The sequence below is a fragment of the Salvelinus namaycush genome, chromosome 22 (assembly GCF_016432855.1).
Source record: "Salvelinus namaycush isolate Seneca chromosome 22, SaNama_1.0, whole genome shotgun sequence".
Taxonomy (NCBI): domain Eukaryota; kingdom Metazoa; phylum Chordata; class Actinopteri; order Salmoniformes; family Salmonidae; genus Salvelinus; species Salvelinus namaycush.
Window position 1 is genome coordinate 16,517,669 of NC_052328.1, and position 16,545 is coordinate 16,534,213.

The 16,545-nt window shown below is 41.0% G+C and overlaps 1 protein-coding gene across 1 annotated transcript in view; it reads left to right on the forward strand.

Annotated features, from left to right (window-relative positions):
* pla2g4f.1 (phospholipase A2, group IVF, tandem duplicate 1) overlaps positions 1-16,545 on the forward strand; it is a 41,319-nt gene that overhangs the window by 5,552 nt on the left and 19,222 nt on the right. The window contains exons 2-6 of the mRNA XM_038960162.1: positions 6,602-6,674; positions 6,855-6,991; positions 8,817-8,951; positions 9,042-9,082; positions 16,520-16,533. Coding sequence (XP_038816090.1) covers positions 6,602-6,674; positions 6,855-6,991; positions 8,817-8,951; positions 9,042-9,082; positions 16,520-16,533 — 400 coding nt within the window. The remainder of the gene's footprint in view (positions 1-6,601; positions 6,675-6,854; positions 6,992-8,816; positions 8,952-9,041; positions 9,083-16,519; positions 16,534-16,545) is intronic.

Here is a 16,545-nt window from a genome sequence, read left to right on the forward strand (position 1 = left end):
CATGGTCAATCCGTATAGGCCTTTTCATCTCAAACGTCTGTGATCCTTTGAACGCTTTAGGGGCGATGGAACAACAGGGCCCCATTCAATGAAGGGAAGCGAAGGGGGTGGAGGGGTGATTTGCACAAGGAGTACTGATATAAGTAGGACACATGACATCCCGGCAACTTTGAGAAAAAACACTTTATATCGGAGTTGTCTCGAGATGGATATGCATATTCATGGCATGAGGCTAGTAGCATAGCATCTCTCTCCTTTGAATACAGGCGGTTTACATCAACAACCCTCATCGAAAATTTAAAAAAGGATTACAATAATGAGATGTTTCCACCAATCCAAAGAAAGTATAGCCAGGAGCAAGAGAGCCCACCATGCTGCTTTGTGAACAACGACTCCCATTGTTAGGGCTGAGAGACATGTACTGCATGTATCTTGTCAGTATATACATACTCTATGCGGCAGGTAGCCTAGAGGTTAGAGAATTGGACTAATAATCGAAAGGTTGCAAGATCGAATCCCTGAGCTGACAAGGGAAAAATCTGTTGTTCTGCTCCTGAAAAAGGCAGTTAACCCACTGTTCCTAGGCTGTCATTGAAAATAAGAAATTGTTCTTAACTGACTTGCCTAATTAAATACATAAATATGCAAACATACAGCTGCTTGTTAAATTTTGCCTGTTGGTTGCAATGGGCCCATTGGGTTATTAACAAGATAGACAGTTGTGCATGGGGCAATGGGCCCATTGGGATATTAACAAGACAGACGTTAAGTGCCTGCGACATTTATAAGTTATATTCTTCAAGAATAAATGGGTAAATATCAAGAATTGAAATGACCATTGAACAGCTTCCCCAAATTCCAGACTGTAGCTTTAAAGGGCCAATCTGGAATTGAATCAATAACAAAGCATATTTCCCACCACTGTTTCGGTAAAAAGCTGAGGGATGGGGCTAGAGAAATGTAATCACTCTCAAATTCATAGACGGCGATATGAGAGCAGGGACTGACCATCTATGATATAAAAAGTATAGTTTAAACCATGTTTTGAGTCTATATCATGTTTGTTTCCATTTACTTTGTTGACAAACATTGGAGTAAAACAGGCTTATATTTTGGGTTCTGATGGGGTACCACAGTTAAACTAAGCTCATGCTAAGCTCATTTATAATAATAATGTGATTGTGCTTATATTTGTCTTATTTCTCACATGTACAAGTGTGTATTAAAACTTCTTGAGAATACAGGGGGTGCTATTTTCCCATTAGCATAATTTGCTCAACAGATTAAACTGCCTCTTATTCAATTATTGCTCTTACTACATGCATATAAATAATACCATTGGAAAGAAAACAATCTCTAGTTTCTAAAACCGTTTCAATTTTGTCTCTGAGTGATACAGAAGTCATTTCACAGCACTTTCCATGACCAAGAACATAAAATCAAGATGTGTTATGCTGGCTTCAAAGCTCTGCCTATATATGGTCGTGCCCCCTATGACCCGAAACACACCTCATTCGCCTTCCTCTGGGTGTCAAGAAGACGTCAGAGGAGAAATTCTTTGTTTATCTGGTACTGACGTGAAATAAGACCTATTTCTTTGGCGTGACCGACAACTTCCGGTTTGCTGATTCGCACGAGTTGGAGCTGCGATTGTGTACTGTTTTGCTGGCGTTATGGATGAAAACTATCTCCGTGTCGAATTTTGTTTGATACATGTGACCATATCATCGTAATGTATGTTTTTTCAATATAGTTTAATCAGATTATTTGAATTTTTTTGGGAGTTTTGCGGTGTTCCGTTGTCACAATTTATTTACATTTGAGAGATCTGTGCCACTCGACCGGTACCTGTGCTAAATGGAGTGGGAAAGGAAGATTTCTGAACGGAACCAACGACTCATCTTGACAAAGGACACTTTGATCAACATTCTGATGAAAGATCAGCCATAGTAAGACCCAATTTACGATGTTATATCATATCTGTTGTGCATGTGAACTGACCGTGGGCGCCTAGCCGAATCTGCCTTGTATAGCTATGCTAATTTAGCGCTACATTTTGTTTTCGTTATAAAACATTTAATAAATCTGAAATATTGTTTGGATTCACCAGATGTTGGGCTTTCAATATCTGTACGCTGTGTATTTTTCTGAAATGTTTTAAGATGAGTAATTCGTTATATGACGTTGGTCTCTGTAATTGTTCTGGCTGGGTCAGCACTATTTCAGATTGCAGCTGCAATGTAGAACTGTGATTTATACCTGAAAAATGCACATTTTTCCCCAAAAAAACTATGCTATACCATAAATATGTTATCAGACTGTCATATTATGAAGTTGTTTCTTGGTTAGTGGCTATATATATTTTTATCTAGTCGAATTAGTGATAGCTACTGACGCAGGAAAAAGCTGTTGGGAGTAAAAAAATCGTGTCCTTTGCTAACGTGGTTAGCTAATAGATTTACATATTGTGTCTTCCCTGTAAAACATTTTAAAAATCTGAAATGGTGGCTTTATTCACAAGATCTGTATCTTTCATTAGGTGGCTTGGACTTGTGATTTAATGATATTTAGATGCTACTATTTAATTGTGACGCTATGCTAGCGATGCTAATCAGTGTGGGGGGGGTGGGGGGTGATCCCGGATCCGGGGTTGAGGCTCGTTAGAGGTTAATATGCATGTGTGAATGGGAAATGAAACACCCTGGCAGAGTGGGTTCACTGCCAGTGTCTGCCATTATCAATGATGACCCTGGAACAGTTAGGGTTAAGTGCCTTGCTCAAGCTAGCAACCTTTTGGTTAATGGCCCAACGCTCTAATCGCTAGGCTACCTGCCGACCTGAACCATCCATGATGTAACCATGTTTTGAAGCTACAGTATGCAGTGTCTGTTTACAATTATATTCATATAAAAGTTTTAAAAAATGATGTACCAATCCTAATCTAGAATTGGTCATCCATTTTTACCAAAACAAGTGGCAGGGGAACTGCTTTGTTGTTTTCCGAATCCCGGATGGCTCATTTAAAGGTTTTGAAGGCCATTTAATAACTGTTAATGGACAGACAGAACATTCCCGGCCAGTGCCCACTCCATACAGGTTAACGTGAATGTAGGGGAAGGTTGCTCTAAAGCTGTCCTTTTTGGATGCAGGTTTCATGAGGCCTCTGTTAGAATGGAATGACATAAATGAAAAAGGAACTATTACCAACAGCAAACATACTGATGAGTTGCTGGTGAATCAAAGTGTGGTTTTGTCCAATTCAAGCACATACAATATATATAAAGGTGATCATTTGATGTGTGGAAATGTGAAGAATATTCAGCAACTTGATTTGACCGTGTGATAAGGTGCGTCTCGGTGAGAGGTGTAGGAGTCAGGCGCAGGAGAGCAGGGATTTCTGAGAAGCGTGTTTAATATATAATATTATATATATAGTCCACCAATACAAAATTGGTCAGACGAAAATCCAAAACTACGCTCTCGAAGGAACAGAAACTCGTGCCAACACACGGAGGAACAACCACAGTTCCGACACTACATACAAGTGCCTAAAAATGTGAAAACAATACAGAAACTCGTGCCAAACGCACGGAGGAACAAACTCAGTTCCGAAACTTAACTACACCTATATAATAACGAAAACAAGAAACATCAAAGATAATCGAGCGCAAATACACACACGCTTAATCCCGCACGAAATAAGGTAGGTAACAGGTGCCCTATATACACACAGAAATAAACGCAATTGAAACCAGGTGTGAAAATGAACACAGACAAAACAACCAGAAAAGGAAAAAGGGATCGGTGGCGGCTAGTAAACCGGCGACACCGAGCGCCGAGCGCCGCCCGAACAGGGAGAGGAGTTATCTTCGGTAGAAGTCGTGACAGACCGACTTTTTCAGAACATGGAAGTGGTTTTGCGTCTGGCTTCAATTTAACAAAATTACGCTTTGATCAGCAGCTTCTCTTGTCAGAATGTTTGCTGTTGATAATAGTTATTTTTTCATTCGTAATCCTACGCTTATCAATCATGTTGCAACCGAGCCCTTATAAACCCTACATCTCAAAAAGGACAGCTTTAGAGCAACCTTCCCCCACAATCGCATTGACCTGCATGAAGTTTGACATGCTTGAGCCTGAAAAAGTGGGTCCTCCCATTTTGCCTCACCTATATAGTGTTTATACCTTCCACTCTGCAGGGAGAAGGATACCCGACAGCTGACAGGATCTTCAATTCTCTGCAAACCTACTGTAGGAGGAACATTAACTAACCATGTTGAAGGTACCTCTTTATTTTACATTTATTTTAAATATGTATTTATGCAACCGATCTTCTGAGAACTTGTGAGGACAGTGTAGGCCCAGGGTTACCCAACTTGTGGCCCACAGGTGATTTTATTTGGCCACCCAAGTTGGGGCGGCGGGTAACCTAGTGCTTAAAGCGTTGGGCCAGTAACCGAAAGGTTGCTAGATCGAATCCCTGAGCTGACAGGGTAAAAATCTGTTATTCTGCCCCTGAACAAGGCAGTTAAACCCACTGTTCCTAGGCTGTCATTGTAAATAAGAATTTGTTCTTAACTGACTTACCTAGTTCAATAAAATAAAAATAATAATAAAGTTTTATGAGAAATATATATATATATATATCAAACGTTTGGACACACCTACTCATTCAAGGGTTTTTCTTTATTTTTACTATTTTCTACGTTGTAGAATAATAGTGAAGACAACAAAACTATGAAATAACACATATGGAATTATGTAGTAAACAAAAACCTGTTCAAAAAATCGAAATAAATGTTATGTTTGAGATTCTTCAAAGTAGCCACCCTTTGCCTTGATGACAGCTTTGCACACTCTTGGCATTCTCTCAACCAGCTTCATGAGGTAGTCACCTGGAATGCATTTTAATTAACAGGTGTGCCTTGTTAAAAGTTAATTTGTGGAATTTCTTTCCTTCATGTTCTGTGCATCTGTATATTCTTTACTTTACGCATAGGGAACAGGCTACTCAGGAGAATGGTGGTCATTAAATAAAGTTAGATCAAAGCTGAATCAATGTCTGCAATATCCCATAATGATCACATTATTGTACAAAACAGAACCAACATTTTTAGCATAGTAGTATAACGTAACACCGCCACATTTTTCTCTCACGTGGTCAACACTCAACACCGTGCGCCACTAGGCAAAATACACAGGTAGGCTATTCTATGGTTTGTTAACACCATCTGCTCACCATTCGAAACAACACTGTAGGGTACTTCGAAACAACACTGTAGGGTACTTCGAAACAACACTCTAGGCTACTTCAAAACAACACTGTCGGCTACTTCGAAACAACACTCTAGGCTACTTCGAAACAACACTGTAGGGTACTTCAAAACAACACTGTCGGCTACTTCGAAACAACACTGTCGGCTACTTCGAAACAACACTGTAGGCTACTTCGAAACAACACTGTAGGCTACTTCGAAACAACACTGTAGACTACTTCGAAACAACACTGTAGACTACTTCGAAACAACACTGTAGACTACTTCGAAACAACACTCTAGGCTACTTCGAAACAACACTCTAGGCTACTTCGAAACAACACTGTAGACTACTTCGAAACAACACTGTAGACTACTTCGAAACAACACTGTAGACTACTTCGAAACAACACTGTAGACTACTTCGAAACAACACTGTAGACTACTTCGAAACAACACTGTAGACTACTTCGAAACAACACTGTAGGCTACTTCGAAACAACACTCTAGGCTACTTCGAAACAACACTGTCGGCTACTTCGAAACAACACTGTCGGCTACTTCGAAACAACACTGTCGGCTACTTCGAAACAACACTGTAGACTACTTCGAAACAACACTGTAGGGTACTTCTTCTGAGTAGCCTGTTCTCTACGCATAGAGAATAAACACACATGCAGAACGTGATCCCCACACGCCCAGAAGCTTTGGGAAGCTCCGGATCTTTTCGTCAGCGGATCCCCAAAAAGTTGAATCCGCATCCATGGCCTAAAATAAAAGTGTGTGCTATGGTCATTTCTTATCAAGATTGGGGGTAAATAATCCCTGGGCTGTATATATTTGAAATGTGTAACTAAATCTTGTCAATCGAATGGATTGAGTTATTTGTGCCAGAAGGACATGGGCCGGAATCACTGGGCCGAAATATGCGAGCTGAAGGCAGCGGCCCACTAGATCACCCCAGGCCACAATTCAACAAAATGTTGACAGTTGATTCGTAACCTTAGGTTCGCTAGAAACGTTAAGATATCCTCTGATGGCCCAGATCAGCTCATCAACTCAGTCAGGGAATCACAAACAGTGGCCTGTTATCAGTTTTCACACTTTTTCAAGTATGTGACAATGGATAGACCCGCTGGTCCGAATGACGACTGCCTCCACATGGAGAGATGAGACATGTGGGTTTCACAAATTTGAATTTCCTGATGCGCAAGGGGAAAAAATTGCGACTTAAGAGATCCGATATCTGTACACCATTCAGCACATTTGTCCATCTTATGTTATGGGTAGTATGTCGTATGTGTTCCTATTTCTGTAACCATGTATGTTTTTGCCTCCCCTATTAGAGAGAGGTTAAGACTTACCAGAGCCTGACAGTTACTGTACTCCGAGCAATAAACAACTGCTCTCATGATTATTGTGAGTCATATTGGTTTCAATATACAGTATGTATATACTTTTCATAGATTTCTAAATTCATTATCAGAGCAGACAGTTATTTCAGTTGAAGATAAAAAGTGAACTATCCCTTTAAGCATTTAATCTCTGATCTGTTTTTACACACAAAATCGTTTCTAACGGTCGTGTTTTGTTTTGCAGGGTCTGAGTCCGACTGTTATGTTACTGTAGGTCTCCCCACAGCGTCTGCCAGGACCTTCTGTACTAAGACTGTGCCCAACAGCAAGACCCCAGAGTGGAATGAGAGTTTCCAATTCAGGGTCCACAGTCACGTCAAGGTAAACCCCCTCATACAGTATGCCAATCACTAGGCAGATATAACTCATAGGGACATGGTGTCCCTAAAACATATGTATTTGCATATAGGTAGGTAGGGTGTAATGACAGCAGTGTTGCCAACTTAGCGACTTTGTCGCTATATTTAGCGAGTATTCAGACCCCTTTAGCGACACATTTTCAAAAAAGTGACTAGCGACAAATCTAGCGACTTTTTCTGGTGTTATTGGAGACTTTTGGAGACTCTGGCGTGAAAGCGCATATCGTTCTTACTCTTCTCAATGAGCAGCGGGTGCTGCCGTGGGCCCCACCTCGGTCCCAAAGCACTCACAGGTGTAAAAGGTTGCGTCAATCAAATCTGGTATCAGGATAAAATGTGATTGAGTCACTGAATATACTTTAATTATTTTTATTTAACACAAGCGATAAATGGTAAATGCAATTTTCATATATACGGGTTCACTGTATCACCACGCAGGGTAAAGCAGAGAACTGACTGAAATAGTACAGACATCTTATTTTATACTGTGACAGATGTAGTTCCAACTTCAGAGTTGGCCTGTCACAGTAGAGGCTTAGCGTGGTTTAAACTTGCTAGCCTATCGGTGGTGCCCAGGCTGGTCCCAGCCTCACAGCACACAGGATCCAGATATCCGGAAGTGTTTGTTATGAAGTTTGAGCTGAGTTGTCGGTGGCTACACTGCTCAGTTCCTGTTTTCTTGTTATTCAGCATTTTTCCATCTTGTCTCAACCTTCTGGTTAGCACAGTCGACACCCTAGATTAACAACAGCTTTTCTGCAGTCATGCTATGTTTTGTGATTAACATGTCCTATTTCTATAAGGCATATATTTCTGTTAAAAAGAGAACAAAACCATCCTTCACACAGGCGGCCCAGTCCTCGCACAGCAGTCCCTCCCAGCTGCAGTCAGAGCAGGAGATGTTCACCCCTCTGGTCCAGACTGCAAATTAATCGCGCATGCGGGAAGCCGCCGCTGGCTGATCCCGCCCTGGCTTACATTCAGGGCGGGATGTAAATGTAAAAAACGAAACTATAAAAATTAAATAAAAAACTAAGGAACTCCGCCAGAGTGTCTCTTTTGGGTCACTTTTGCCGGTCCCAAGCCCGGATAAAGGAGGAGGGTTGGAATTCTGAATCGACAGAATAAAGTCAGTTGTAGTTCTAAACATATTTAGGGTGTTTTTTACTCACTTGTTGTCTCACCCACATTCCTCTCTCCTACAGCGTCCATCACAATTACATGCACATGGCCAATTATGAAAATTAGGTGATGATGTACTTTTGTGACTTCTAGCGACTTTTAGGACAGCCAATAGCTACTTTCCTTACTGAGGAGTTGGCAACATTGAATGACAGTGTAGCTACACATTTTGGGTGTTCGGGCATGCTGGTAAGTCACATCCCTTGGAATCCCCTTAAGGCCGCTACACACTTTAAGCAAACTACGCAAATGCAGCGACGTACTTTTGTGCAGCTCAAATAACACATTTTATTGTAACACCAATTGAATTTTAAAACATAAAAATGCATTCTACCCGACTTTGCTTTCACAAACACCTGAAAAGCTAGTTTGGATGCATTTTTTCCCCTTAAATATATTGAAAATAATAGGTTATGGTGTTATTTCACATGCCATGGAACAGATTAGAATTGCAAAAGGAATGCATTATCTTGTGTGAAAATTCCGGGTAAGTTCCAGAATGAGAGTTTATAGACTTACTAGTTTTGCATGTGTAAACAAACATATACTGTAAATCAAAATACAGTACATCCAATCGTGATAAAGAGATGCCCTTGTCTTTTCAGAATATCATAGAGTTGAAGATGTACGATGAGGACAGTTTCATTGGCAAGGGCGATGACCTGTGCTCCATCGTAGTGTTTGACATCAATAAGCTCACCCCTGGGAAGAAGAAGACCAAGACCTTCATCTGTGAACCGGTAGGACTATTCTAGCGCTAAGGAATATAACTAGAATATGTAATTAATGAATCATAACCTTAGTCTCCTATGCCTCCTCCTCTATTTCAGACCAAAGATGAATTGTGGGTTGAGTTTGAGTTGCTGGAGAGGTGAGTGTCAACTTTGACATCCATGCCATTTTGGGACCGCTATCAAAGCAGAAGATATTGAAATGTTTTGTTGTAACAACCCTTACAAAAAAGCACACGTGAAATAGCTGTTTTCACATGTTGAGCTTAAATTTCACCTGTGGAATTGCAAGTTCACATGTGAAAAACAATCTCATTTGCAGTTTCATATGTGAAAAACGTTCAAATGTGATTGATTCGGGGGCCTCCCGGGTGGCGCAGTGGTCTAGGGCACTGCATCGCAGTGCTAACTGCGCCACCAGAGTCTCTGGGTTCGCGCCCAGGCTCTGTCGCAGCCGGCCGCGACCGGGAGGTCCGTGGGGCGACGCACAATTGGGCTAGCGTCGTCCGGGTTAGGGTGGGTTTGGCCGGTAGGGATATCCTTGTCTCATCGCGCTCCAGCGACTCCTGTGGCGGGCCGGGCGCAGTGCGTGCTAACCAAGGGGGCCAGGTGCACGGTGTTTCCTCCGACACATTGGTGCGGCTGGCTTCCGGGTTGGAGGCGCGCTGTGTTAAAGAAGCAGTGCGGCTTGGTTGGGTTGTGCTTCGGAGGACGCATGGCTTTCGACCTTCGTCTCTCCCGAGCCCGTACGGGAGTTGTAGCGATGAGACAAGATAGTAATTACTAGCGATTGGATACCACGAAAATTGGGGAGAAAAGGGGATCAAAAAAAAAAAAAAAAAAAAAAAAAAAAAATGTGATTGATTCTCCACATGTGAAAGTAAAAATTAAATTTGCAGTTTCACATGTAAGAAAACATTTATTCATTTAGCAGACACTCTCACTTAGTTGGCTCAGGGATTCGAACCAGCAACCTTTAGGATATTGGCCCAAAGCTCTTAACCTCTAGGTTACCTGCCACTCTTAACCACTAGTTTACCTGCCGCTCTTAACCGCTGGGCTACCTGCCGCTCTTAACCGCTAGGCCAATGGTGTGCCTCCAAACAATTCTAAAAGTATTTTCAGGTGTTCTACCTAGGGCTGTTGCAGTGACCGTATTGCCGCCACACCAGGTGGTCAGGAATCATGAAGGCAGTCAAATTCCATGTGACCGTTTAGTCACTGTAATTAGGCTTCTCCAAGCTCTGATGCTGCTGGTCATTAGTAGCCTACCAAACTTGCTAACTGCCTGGTACTCAGCACTCTACTGTCCCTCAAATAACTCTGACATCAATGCAAATGTAATCGAAAATCTAACCAAACACTTCATGAGAGCCCATGAGCTCATGTTGCGCAACATTTCAATAGGCTATGCAATTGCGTGAGAAAACTGAGTGATGGCCTCTATTAAAAAGAGGAGGATCCCATCAGCTTTCTATAGGCTAGGCCTACTAAACTCAGCAAAAAAAGAAACGTCCTCTCACTGTCAACTGCGTTTTTTCAGCAAACTTAACATGTGTAAATATTTGTATGAACATAACAAGATAACAAGGCTGATCAAGTTCCACAGACATGTGACTAACAGAAATTGAATAATGTGTCCCTGAACAAAGGGGGGGTCAAAAGTAACAGTCTGGCCACCGGCTGCATTAAGTACTGCAATGCATCTCCTCCTCGTGGACTGCACCAGATTTGCCAGTTCTTGCTGTGAGATGTTACCCCACTCTTCCACCAAGGCACCTGCAAGTTCCCGGACACCCTCCAATCCAACAGGTCCCAGACATGCTCAATGGGATTGAGATCCGGGCTCTTCGCTGGCCATGGCAGATCACTGACATTCCTGTCTTGCAGGAAATCACACACAGAACAAGCAGTATGGCCGGTGGCATTGTCATGCTGGAGAGTCATGTTAGGATGAGCCTGCAGGAAGGGTACCACATGAGGGAGGAGGATGTCTTCCCTGTAACGCACATCAGTGAGATTGCCTGCAATGACAACAAGCTCAGTCCGATGATGCTGGGACACACTACCCCAGACCATGACGTACCCTCCACCTCCAAATCGATCCCGCTCCAGAGTACAGGCCTCTGTGGAACACTCATTCCTTCGATGATAAACGCAAATCCGACCATCACCCCTGGTGAGACACAACCTCGACGATCAGCTGTCTGTCCTGTCTCCCTGTAGCGCTGTTTTAGGCGTCTCACAGTACGGACATCACAATTTATTGCCATGGCCACATCTGCAGTCCTCATGCCTCCTTGCAGCATGCCTAAGGCACATTCACGCAAATGAGCAGGGACCCTGGGCATCTTTCTTTTGGTGTTTTTCAGAGTCAGTAGAAAGGCCTCTTTAATGTCCTAAGTTTTCATAACTGTGACCTTAATTGCCTACCGTCTGTAAACTGTTAGTGTCTTAACGACCGTTCCACAGGTGCATGTTCATTAAGTGTTTATGGTTCATTGAACAAGCAAGGGTTTAAACCCTTTACAATGAAGATCTGTGAAGTTATTTAGATTTTTACGAATTATCTTTGAAAGACAGGGTCCTGAAAAAGGAATGTTTCTTTTTTTGCTGAGTTTATATTTATTTCTCAGCTTTCCTAATTTTAAGCACTTTGCTTATATTTACAACAGGAGTATAGCCTACCTGGCTGGCATGAAAATGAACCACGGGAACAGCGTCCTCCATTCGCTATTTAAGTGCATCGATTACATGTATTTTTTCCTGCTGCCCCTGTTTCGATACAGGTGCATGATAATGGTCCATTCTAAATAAAAATAGAAATTTACACAAATATTATTTTGTATATGTAAAAACAAGATTAAATCAAGAATAGTCTGATGGGTGACAATATTAGCCTATCACTTGTGAATTATATAGTATCACTTGTGAATGATGCCCAGAATAAGAAACAATGGCTTTTTTTTGCGACTTTTTCTAATCATAGTCGCACACCTCATGTAGCCTAGCCCATAGGCCTATATGTTTGATAAGGTTTGTATCACAACTAAAGTGGCCAAATAAATTAAGCACATTAATATGCTTTACAAGGGGTGTAGAGCCTAACTGGCATACATAAAGCGCATGAGTTTCAAGTTTGGGGAAAATAATTTTCACCATAAAAATGTGCCTTCATAATTAAAGCATTACATGCATAATTGCATTTATGGTCACTTTTGATAATGGTGTTTTCTGCTAATGGAACATTCGGCTGATAGCCTACTACCATGTGCGCATTCCTACGCTTATAATGTGAAGAAATATCCAAATAGCTTCTCAAGATCTTAAGCTAAACGTTCTGATCTGTTGCGTCAGCCACACTGCGTAAAACATTTTTTGGGATGCCATTGGTTTTATTAATTTGGGATCTATTGCATCCCACAACTGTCCCTGACTATGTTTGGAATATTTATTTATTGCACAGAATAGAATAGGTCAACTTTTGTACTATGGGAGATAGTAGATTGACATAGGCTAGTGCTTTTGCTGTTCGTTAGGCCTACTCATCTTCTTGGCTGATGAAAAGTAAATGTGGACAGTTCTTCCAATATCTTCAATATGCACCTCAGAATTGGATAAGGGCGCCCACAGTTGCGTCGCCGATGCGTCTGTCTTCACTTGTAACCTGTCAGAAAGACCCGATCACTTGATGGAGAGCCATGTGAGTGAACGGTGATTGTGAGTGCGCACCTCTCAGGGAGAAGGGCACAACCACCACTGGCCGCAAAAGGCATGGATTTTTTTAGGGTGCATTATGGCCACAGAAGGGAATGCCACCGTTAAATTCCAGGCATTATCAAGTGCTTGTCAAATTGTGAATGAGTGACGGATGAAGTGTGTACAGCCTGCGCAAAAAAAAAAACTGAGCTCATGCCTTTCAAGTGACTTTTTAAAAATCATCATTAGAGTTGCATCATGCAGCCTTACAAAGTATTAAAAATCAAAACATATAGAACAACGTTTGTAGAGCAAATATATATTTCTTTGTTAAACGGCTCATCACACTACCTCAAATTGTTTGGAGAAAATATCCTATCAATTTTATTCTTCATACTATAAAATAATGCCACGGAATTCTAAGCAAATCTTGTTTGCTATATGAACTAGTGTAGCCCACAGCCATTTGGCGTAGCCACATCAGGACCTAATATAAGGACAACTCAGAGTATGCTATTCTGGTCTTCTGAAATAGGCTGGATTTTCTTCATATCGTGCTTCTTTAGACCTGTCTAAAGTAAATAATAGATTTATTGTGAAGTGTAGGCTATATTACATTCATTTATTAGACTTTTTTAAATGTAGATATTAATCAGTGGCAGTGGAAGCCAGGAGATGCTAAATGTGTTTATGTTAATTAACGGTCAATCACCATGAGACCAACAGTTATTTGTGTGACAATCACCGGCTGACAATATTTTGTGACTGCCACAGCCCTAGTTCCACCGCAAACTGTCATAAACAAATCTCACAAATATCTCCTAGCGACTATCTAATCAACGCAACATTGACATTATCCCACGCCTGGTTAGCCACTATTGGCTTAAAAAGCCAATTCATTTCCAGCAATATTGCCCCTCTGTCCGTGTGGTGCCGCGTTTGTTTATCACTCCCATGTGTAGCCAGTGGATGTGATAATCTTCTTGTGGGTTGACAAATACTTTCCCCAAAACCTTTAAATTAAATGTTAATTGTAAAGTAGGCTTTCCTGTCAGAAGTATATCATGAGTAAGTACAGTATATCATTTGTATCTATTATTTGTTATTTGCAAACTTTGCCATGAGCAGCTGCAGTACAGAACCATCTCTAGACCGGCACATTGCACATTCCTAACTTGCTAGATGCTCAATTAAAGGGCCAGATGCGCAATTAAAGGGGAAATACACTCAAATCTAAATTTGTTTGTTTTCTTCCAGACCAATTAAAAAATATATATGATTTAAGCATTGACATGTTGCATTGACAACATCCAATGTCATTGTTTCTCTATGAACAATTGTAATTTTAAGAGTGAAAAGTAAAACTAAGAACATCATTTAGGAAAATATGAAATAGAATTTGCGTGAAAAAATTATTTTACCAGGTATATTGACAGAAAACACTACAACACTACTACTGCACTACTTTCTCTTGTACACTAAGGACCCGAGGAAGAGTTGCAGGTGAGAGGAGAAGAATGTGCCTATTTGAAAGCTAGAAAGAAATGACTAGCTCGTGACATGTTTCATTTTTTAAAAGGAGCTCTCATGCTATAAAAGGTTGGAGACCCCTGCGCTAGGCTACCTGTCTCCAATGTTTGTAAACAAAGTAAATGTAAACAAGCGCTGTGTAGCCTAAAAGCATTGTTAAAACTAATTAGGATGTCATGGATGGTCAGTCCTTGCATCCATAGCGTAGCCGAGGGGTCCCCAATTACAGTTGAAGTCGGAAGTTTACATACACCTTAGCCAAATACATTTAAACTCAGTTTTTCACAATTCCTGACATTTTAATCATAGTAAAAAATCCCTGTCTTAGGTCAGTTTCTTAACTTTTTCACCTCTTTATTTTAATAATGTGAAATGTCAGAATAATAGTAGAGTGATTTATTTCAGCTTTTATTTCTTTCATCACATTACCAGTGGGTCATACGTTTACATACACTCAATTAGTATTTGGTAGCATTGCCTTTAAATTGTTTAACTTGGGTCAAACGTTTTGGGTAGCCTTCCACAAGTATCCCACAATAAGTTGGATGAATTTTGGCCCATTCCTCCTGACAGAGCTGGTGTAACTGAGTCAGGTTTGTAGGCCTCCTTGCTCGCACACGCTTTTTCATTTCTGACCACACATTTTCTATAGGATTGAGGTCAGAGCTTTGTGATGGCCACTCCAATATCTTGACTTTGTTGTCCTTAAGCCATTTTGCCACAACTTTGGAAGTATGCTTGGGGTCATTGTCCATTTGGAAGACCCATTTGCAACCAAGCTTTAACTTCCTGACTGATGTCTTGAGATGTTGCTTCAATCTATCCACATAATTTTCCTGCTTCATGATTCTATCTATTTTGTGAAGTGCACCAGTCCCTCCTGAAGCAAAGCACCCCCACAGCATGATGCTGCCACCCCCGTGCTTCACGGTTGGGATGGTGTTCTTCGGCTTGCAAGCCTCCCCCTTTTTCCTCCAAACATAATGATGGTCATTATGGCCAAACAGTTCTATTTTTGTTTCATCAGACCAGAGGACATTTCTCCAAAAAGTACCATCTTTGACCCCATGTGCAGTTGCAAACCGTAGTCTGGCTTTTTTATGGCGGTTTTGGAGCAGTGGCTTCTTCCTTGCTGAGCGACCTTTCAGGTTATATCGATATAGGACTTGTTTTACTGTGGATATAGATACTTTTGTACCTGTTTCCTCCAGCATCTTCACAAGGTCCTTTGCTGTGTTTCTGGAATTGATTTGCACTTTTCGCACAAAAGTACGTTCATCTCTAGGAGACAGAATGCATCTCCTTCCTGAGCGGTATGACGGCTGCGTTGTCCCATGGTATTTATACTCGCATACTATTGTTTGTACAGATGAACTTGGTACCTTCAGGCGTTTGGAAATTGTTCCCAAGGATGAACCAGACTGGTGGAGGTCTACAGTTTTTTTTCTGAGGTCTTGGCTGATTTCTTTTGAGTTCCCCATGATGTCAAGCAAAGAGGCACTGAGTTTGAAGGTAGGCCTTGAAATACATCCACAGGTACACCTCCAATTGACTCAAATGATGTCAATTAGCCTATCAGAAGCTTCTAAAGCCATGACATCATTTTCTGGAATTTTCCAAGCTGTTTAAAGGCACAGTCAACTATGTAAACTTCTGACCCACTGGAATTGTGATACAGTGAAATAAGTGAAATAATCTGTCTGTAAACAATTGTTGGAAAAATTACTTGTGTCATGCACAATGTAGATGTCCTAACCGACTTGCCAAAACTATAGTTTGTTAACAAGAAATTTGTGCATTGTTTGAAAAACGAGTTTTAATGACTCCTACCTAAGTGTATGTAAACTTCCGACTTGAACTGTACATTCATCCGTGGCCCAATTTTTCCATGAGTGGATGGTCGCGGGGCCGGAACATAGTTATAAATAATTTGTACAGAATCATTTTTAAAAAATTTAATAATTTCAAACTTTAATTACATTAAGATACAAACAAATATGCCTCTCTATTACTTGGGAACAGATTTCATAAAATAAAATCACGCAATTTAATTCCCTGGTGATTTTACAGTCTTTTATATCCGACAACAAAAATGAATACAAAACAAATAAAATCACCCGTGTGCTGAATTTGGACAGTGGGCTACCTATTGGGGAACTCTGTAGTCTATGGATTTGAGAGTGGCTGCAATTCTCCAGCCCCATCTCTCAGCTTTTTACCGAAACTGGAGGGGAGAACACTTTGTTAATGTTTCAATTAAGGATTGCTGCTTTAAACACCTTTTTTTGTAAGGGAACTACTTCCATGACTGAAAAAAAGTTTGTGTTTCTCGTGTTCCCTGTTTGCAGTAAAGAGCCTGCTGGCGAGTATCTCT